The sequence below is a fragment of the Eupeodes corollae genome, chromosome 1, assembly GCF_945859685.1.
Source record: "Eupeodes corollae chromosome 1, idEupCoro1.1, whole genome shotgun sequence".
NCBI lineage: Eukaryota > Metazoa > Arthropoda > Insecta > Diptera > Syrphidae > Eupeodes > Eupeodes corollae.
This window is the reverse complement of record NC_079147.1, coordinates 102581882-102589809: the sequence shown is the minus strand read 5'-3', so window position 1 is coordinate 102589809 and position 7928 is coordinate 102581882. Positions and strand designations below refer to the sequence as shown.

Genomic DNA, 7928 nt, shown 5'->3' with positions numbered 1-7928 from the left:
TAATATAGAACTAAAAGCTTAACTTAAACTACCTATTCTACCTATAAACTACTTAAAACTCGAACAACAGCACATCTAACATTTTTTGTTTTTCACATTTTGTTGTCTTTTTTTTTATTTCAAGTTTTTTTTTTTATTTTTTTCTTTTGTGCCACTATTACTATTCTACTTAAAACTAAACCCTAAAACTTTAAAACAAGTATGTAAGCCGGCCAAAGGCTTACATACCCCATCGGCCCCATCCCGACTACTCACTATCAAGTGCCGATTGAAGCCACCAAAACTGGCTCTCCTGCTTCACCCTATCAGTTCGGTCCCGTTCGGACACAGCCCTACTGAACCGAAGGAGCTCTGCTCCGCCTTGTGTCATGACGTCCCGATTGTACAGGAGTCGCCTATCCACGGTTCGTCGTCTGACGTGGTAGATTAGTGAAACTGCCAATCTATCCTGTATCAAACCGAATCTGTCTAAAAACAGGAATGCCTCTGGTGGAATGAAGCCGCTCAAGCGTGCACTCTCAAAATACTCGTCGTTCGGATAGAACGCCCCGAAATTTAAATTGTTGGTGGAAGACGTAGCTTTTGCAATGTGACCTCGAACGAGTTTTATCACGAAATTGTCAATTCTGTTGATTCGAGTCCCCTTGTACAGGACCTCGTTGGAATAGGTAAGCAGGTACAGCGTCGTAAACACTGTCGATCGAACACCCGAAACTTCTCCATCTGGGAAGGGGCAACGTTGAACCACACAGGACAACCATAAACGATCATCGGCCGTATGAGCGCCATGTAGCAAATTACCTTTACTCTGGGATCAAGCCGACTGCTAAAAAACAGCCGTTTCGTCAGAGCGAAGGCTCCTCTGACCCTGGTCAGAGCAGCATTTATATGTCTGTCGAAATATAAATACTGATCTAACCAGAAACCGAGGTACTTTACTCTGATCGTTAATTGCTGCTCGTGAAGATCAATGATGACCATCTTGCGTCAATTCTTGCACGTATCCCTCGTGGCCCTAGCATACGGAGTCCGGAACAGAATTGTCTCCGACTTCTGGACATTTATTTTCAGTTTCCATTCGTCGCAATATCGCTGAATCTTGTCGAAATCACGCTGCAAGTGAATTCTAATAGCTTCAACGTTTCGGCCCGTTCTGTACGCAATTAGATCGTCGGCGCAAGTAATTGCCTTTGCAAGACTACCTTTGCAAGACTACCTATCAGATCCCTGGTGAAAATGCTGAAGAGAATTGGCGAATTGACCGCTCCCTGTTGAAGGCCATTTTTAATTAAAAATGTTGTGGTAGAAGTTATATTTCCACTTTTGACAACAAACTTTCTACCGCTAAGCATATCATAAAGTATATATTAGGTAAAGACCCTCTAATGATACGGTGTCAAAGGCCTTTTCCAAATCAACCAGAACAGCACCTGTGCATTGCTGTTTTGATTTATTCCATTGGATATCAGAAACGAGTTTAGACGCAGCATGAATTGTGTCATGACTCGCCTTGAACCCGAACTGTTTATCCGGAATTATTTTGTTGTCCGCAGCCCACTTAGTCAGAGCACTATTAATGATTTTTTCGAAAACTTTGCTGATGCTCGGAAGAAGACTTATCGACCGAAGATTTGACGGGTTGGAGTTGTCCTTTCCCTTTTTCGGGAGAGGATGAACCACAGCGGTCTTCCAATGCACTGGATAATATGCATTATTCAGTGCATTATTGAAGAGCGTGGTGTATATGTCAATTGCCTCCATCGGTAAATGTCTTAGTACAACGTTGGATATACCATCGACACCTGCTGACTTTTTGTTTTTTATTGAGCTGAAGATGAACTGAAGCTCAACCTTCGTCACTAACAAGGGACTTGGTCCCGTTTGCTCGGCGATTATGGCATTTGCCAAGGAATCGTCATTGAACCGCATGAAACCGCGGTTCTCAGATCGCCATTGTGTCATATCATTTCGAAGGTAAAAGTGATTGAGTAGGGCTCTGTTTTCAAGGTCGTGGTTGGGGCGAATGCTAACATTCACCTTGTACACTTGCTGGAAAGCAGCTCCCACCGCCTCCACTTTTTCCTTCGGAAAATCAATTATATAAAAGTTACCGTCAAAGATGGCTTCTTCTGGATCTACGCGGTCCTGAGTACGTCTCTGTTCTCTTCAGTTCTTTGGAGTTTCAGACAACGAAGATCGTTATCGCTCTTTGTTTTTTAATTTCTTGTTGATTTAAGGGAACATACTAGGGTCACTGGAACTAACTGACCGGATCTTGCGGTCCCAGTACTTTTTAATTGATAAGCTGTAGTTCTCCTTAATCAACAGTTTGACATTTTTTATTGACGACTTTAGTGTCCTAACCTCCAAGTCGGTAGGGTCTGAAAGTCGTCTGTACAAGTTTTTGAGTCTTGTCAGTAAGCCACTCTTGTTCCTACGTAGTGCGTCAATAGTCGCATTTCTGTAAGCGTCCATTTATTCACGCTCTTTGTAATTTGGTATTGTTCCAAGCTAACCATCACACCACGCATGCTATGCACCTTATAATTTCAGTCTTTGAGGCTATCATATGAGCCACCTTTTGGATATGATGCTTCATCTGTAGCCTTGGTTGTTATTTAAATAATATCGTATTCTATTATTTTTAGCATACCATTCCTCTTTACAATGAAACACACATCCATGATTTCTTACTTTTTCTTTTAATATGACAATGAAACATCTTTTTGGAAACCATTTACTACAATATTAGTTGTAGGGTTCTGGTAGTATATTTAATCCGTGTTCAAGGTTTGTATACTTTAAGAAATTTAAAAATATTCCTATACCTTACTAGAACCTAGTGCGTCAGTCGATATTTTAAAAAACTAGTTAACCAATATTCCAATATCGAAAACGATTCGTTATACAATTTCGAAGTACAGTTTTCATTTCATATTAAATTACTTTTCTTTTTTTAAATCAATTTCATGTAAAGTTCACCCTAGCTTCATAAATTGTATACCTATTTGGTTGCTCTATTTCATTGATCTTCTGCTTGATATGGTATTTTAGTAGCCAACTTCGCGTTAGTGACATCTTTTCCTTAACGCGACTAGCTCTTCTGTAGGTTCAGCGGAAATATGGAGAAACTTCTTAACTTGATTTTTGTTTGTTTTGTCAAACTTTGTAATCATAGGTGTCTTAACTTTTGAGAGAACAAAACATTATTGAAGCAAAGAAACAAGAGATGGGGTTTTAAGATTAGTTATAATTTGTTCCACCAAACCAACAAGAAGCTAGCTATAGAGGTGGAATCATTTTTTAGGGCCAGTTATAGCTATCATGGAAATCGATGCGGAAACATTTTTGAATCGATATTTGACGATGTTTCACTTTGATTGATCGATCGGAAATCAAACAAAGAATATTTTTAATTGCGGTTTTTTGTTTTTCTATTTTACGGACGGAATTTTATTTTCTTGAACACGTGATACTTTTAGGTTCAAAAGTGAAATGAATCGTTCCACTCATTTGTGTTCCAATTTCACACAATTCCAATGACAGATTTCTGTCAGTAAAAGATTTTGGTGGATTTCAATCAGGAAATTTTGTTCAGTGACAGAAACTTTTAATGATAGCTATAAACGACCTGTCAAAAAAAATTCCAATGTTAGTTTTCTATGATAAGAACCAATGATAGCTATAACTGGCACCTTTTTATGGGTATATGAAAACGCTTATTAACTTCCCATAGGAAGTTATTGTAATGGGTCCGATTTGTCAAATTGAAAATTTTTACATTTCTCGACGTTTCAAGGTCCCTAGAGTCGAAATAAAAGATTTTTAGAAAGATGTCTGTGCGTGCGTGTGTACGTACGTTTGTACGTCCGTACGTCCTTACGTTCGCGACGTTTTTTTCGTCGTCCATAGCTCAAGAACCAGAAGAGATATCGACTTCAAATAAATTTTGTTATACAGATAATAAGGCAGAAAGATGCAGAAAGGGCTCTCAAGAAAATTGCGTGGGTGGTTTTTTTACCATAGCAGTTTGAAAAAAAGGTGAAAATTTTGGTTAACACCAAATATCTTACGAACCAAAAACGCTAGAGACTTGAATTAAATTTTATATAATATATTGTAACGTGATACCAAACAGGTATATTTTTTGAAAAAAATCGATATAACGGTTTTTTTTAAAAATCAATAAAACTGAAAAAAAAATTTGTCACCTCCAAAATTTTACGACTGAAATATGATTTCATCTCTAAAACAATTTTGTGCAACGAAGAAAAATGTTTTTGACATCTGATAAAATTTTGAGAAAAATCTAATTGACAGTTTTTTTTATAAAAAATAAAAATCTAAAAAAAACATTACTCATAGTTCGTAAAAATTGAATATCGATTCAAATATCTTTTCAAAAACTTGAAATTTAGGCTTCAAGCTTATTTTATCTTATAAAAAATATTGTTTTCAACATTCTGAAAAATGTTGAGAAAAATCGAATTGACAATTTTTTTACAAAAAATAAAAACCTAAAAAAAAATTTTAAAAGTTGGTAAAAATTGATTTTCGACTCGAATATCTTTTCAAAACTTTGAGATATTGGCTTTAATTTACTTTTGTCTTTCAAAAAATCTTGTTGTCAACATACAATTCAAATTTGAAAAAAATCGAATTGACAGTTTTTTTTACAAAAAATAAAAACCTAAAAAAAATTTTAAAAGTTGGTAAAAATTGATTTTCGACTCGAATATCTTTTCAAAACTTTGAGATATTGGCTTTAATTTACTTTTGTCTTTCAAAAAATCTTGTTGTCAACATTCAGTTAAAGTTTGAAAAAAATCGAATTGACAGTTTTTTTACAAAAAATAAAAACCTAAGAAAAAATTTATAAAAGTTGGTAAAAATTGATTTTCGACTCGAATATCTTTTCAAAACTTTGAGATATTGGCTTTAATTTACTTTTGTCTTTCAAAAAATCTTGTTGTCAACATTCAGTTAAAGTTTGAAAAAAATCAAATTGAAGTTTTTTTACAAAAAATAAAAACCTAAAAAAAATTTATAAAAGTCGGTAAAAATTGATTTTCGACTCAAATATCTCTTTAAAAATTTTAAATATTGGCTTCAAAAGAATTTTATCTCATAAGAAATATTATTTTTAACATTTGGTAAAATTTTTAAAAAATCGAATTGACAGTTTTTTGTTACAAAAAATAAAACTTTAAAAAAAAAACAATACTAAAACTTCGTAAAATTTTACTTTCGACTCAAATAGCTTTTCAAAACTTAAAAATATTGGCTTCAAACTTATTTTATTTCACAGAAAATATTGTTTTCGATATTCAGTAATTTTTATATAAAAATCCAACAGTCCGTTTTTCATAAAAAATAAAATCTACAAAAAATAGTACGCAAATTTGGTAAAAATTGATACGAGTACATATAGACAAACTTTTAAGCAAGACAAATCGACAGACGGGATGGGAAGTTATCAGTGTGGGTCGCATCCCAGCCTCTTTTTTTGCTTGTAAAATAGTTATATTCCTGACCTGAAGACATTTTTTGGTGTATCGGTTAAAACTTCGCAAGTAAGGGAGGTTGTATACTAAAATTAGGTGAGTAAATCTGTTCTTAAATAAGTATTTTAAATGGGCAAAGTAAGAATTGTTTTTAGAGTAAAAATATGGCTTACAAATTCAACTACAATTATATACCTACATCCACCGAAATCTGATATAGTTTCCTCATATTAAATCTGTCCATTAAATTAAATACATGATTATGTCTCAACCTTAATTTAACATTGTTTTATTGCTTCAACTATTCCCCAACAGATGTCTTTTCGGTAATTTTCAAATTTGACAGGTCATTTACTGCGGCCTTGAAACAAAAATCCGATGCCGCCAAATGTCAAATGGTAAACAACAACAAAGTGCAAATTTCTACATATTACAGCGCAACAGCACGTGTCGCTTTGATTTGATCTCGTCTCGGTTTTTCTTTGTAGTCTCGTAGTCGTCCAACTCCAGCCCTTAACTTTGAAATGTTTTACTTAATCGGCCTAGGTCTTGGTGATCCAAAAGATATTACAGTCAAAGGCCTTGAAATCGTCCGCAAATGCCAGAGAGTATTTCTTGAATCTTACACATCAATTCTTGGTTGTCCAAAGGAGGAGCTGGTATGTATTGTTTGCATTTGAGAAAAAGAAACAAACATAAAAAAAAAAAACAAATATTGAAACTCCATCATTTAATTTTGTGTTTTTTTTTCTTTTATATCCAAAAGGAAGAATTCTATGGACGACCATTATTAATAGCTGATCGGGATCTCGTTGAACAAGGTGCCGATGAAATACTAGCTGGAGCCGAGAACGAAGATGTTGCACTTCTGGTTGTTGGCGATCCATTCGGAGCAACCACACACACCGATTTCATTTTGCGAGCCAAAGAGAAGAAAATCTCTTACAAGGTCATCCACAATGCTTCAATCATGAATGCAATCGGTTGCTGCGGTCTGCAGCTGTACAAATTCGGTGAGACTGTTTCCATTCCATACTGGGATGAAACCTGGAAGCCTGATAGCTTCTACGATAAAATTAAGTTAAATCGTTTAAATAACATGCACACACTCTGTTTGCTGGATATCAAAGTCAAAGAACCAACTTTGGAGTCTCTGATGCGACGGCGAAAGGAATATCTTCCGCCTCGATTTATGAGTGTTCAAGAGGCAGCCACACAGGTGCTGACAATTGTTGAGAAAAAAGACGCTCTCGAGAAGAATACCGTCTTGAATGAAAAATCATTGTGTGTTGGCTTAGCCAGAGTCGGACATGATAGCCAGCAGATTGTGGTCTGCACACTCAGGCAAATGAGCAGCACAGACCTTGGCGGCCCTTTGCATTCAATGGTTATTCCTGCCAAGGACATGCATCCGCTGGAAGTTGAATTCCTGCAGCAATATGCGACAATCAAGTTAGACGAGTACAATAATTGACGAGTGTGTATTAATTGTAAAATTCCACCGACATAAATATATGATTATTTTTATAAAAAAAATAAAAACAACCCCAGCATTTTTGGAGCAAAGTTAAATAAACAAACAAAATAGTGCATAGGTAAAATTGATTTATAAAGTCTTTTATTAAGTTTTTATGTTGAGTTGTTTTATAAACTAATTTTTGTTTTTAAACATTGCTTCCTCTAAAAAAGGCATTCAAAATAATTATGGGCTGCAATACATCAATTCGGTGGGTTATTGATAGTAGCTGTGATACTTTCTGCTCACTTTAGCTTCTTTGATTATTGATGCATACCTGATCTCTTTATTCTCAAAACTCTCCTTTTCTAATTTAATTGCAAATGTTGTAATCCAAGTCCGATTTCTTTACAAATTTAGTTGAAGAAATGAGTTTTTCGTTCATTGTTTATTTCTAACTTTGGTCAGAGAAATAGACTTTAAGAAAATAAGGAATAATAGGCATTTTTGGGTTTTAAGTTTCCAAAAATGAATTAAATGTCAAATAAAAGGGCTTTTACAAGTAATGCTGAATTTCATCTGGGAAAAAGATACAAGCGCACTTTAAGAACTCGAAGAAGACAGTCGCGAATAAAAATTCCCCTCAAACATTGGAAACGCACATGATTATTATTAATAGGTTTCTTTAAAGTTTATTAACTATAAATTAAAATTTACATGTTTATATTGAAAAAAAAACTTACATATACAGTGTTCCACAAAAGTCATGGTACAGCATACATTTTTAGTCATAATGCTTAAAATATTCCACAACAAAGTAAAATTTCAAAATTTCTTATTTTATAACAACTCATTTTTATTCGCATGTTAATTTAACAACAAGAAAATGAACCATGATTGGAACAAAAAATTAAAAAAAAAAAAAATAGCTCAAAAAAATTAATTTTCTTCCACAAAAGTCATCGTAC

General features: G+C 34.4%; 1 protein-coding gene across 1 annotated transcript; it reads left to right on the top strand.

Moving 5' to 3' along the window:
• The first annotated feature begins 5907 nt into the window (after positions 1–5907).
• On the top strand, positions 5908–7109 carry LOC129942248 (diphthine methyl ester synthase). Its single transcript, XM_056051103.1, has 2 exons — positions 5908–6163; positions 6271–7109. Exons 1-2 carry the CDS (start codon positions 6029–6031, stop codon positions 6976–6978), a joined length of 843 nt encoding a protein of 280 aa, XP_055907078.1. The 5' UTR covers positions 5908–6028; the 3' UTR covers positions 6979–7109.
• Positions 7110–7928: the final 819 nt, after the last annotated feature.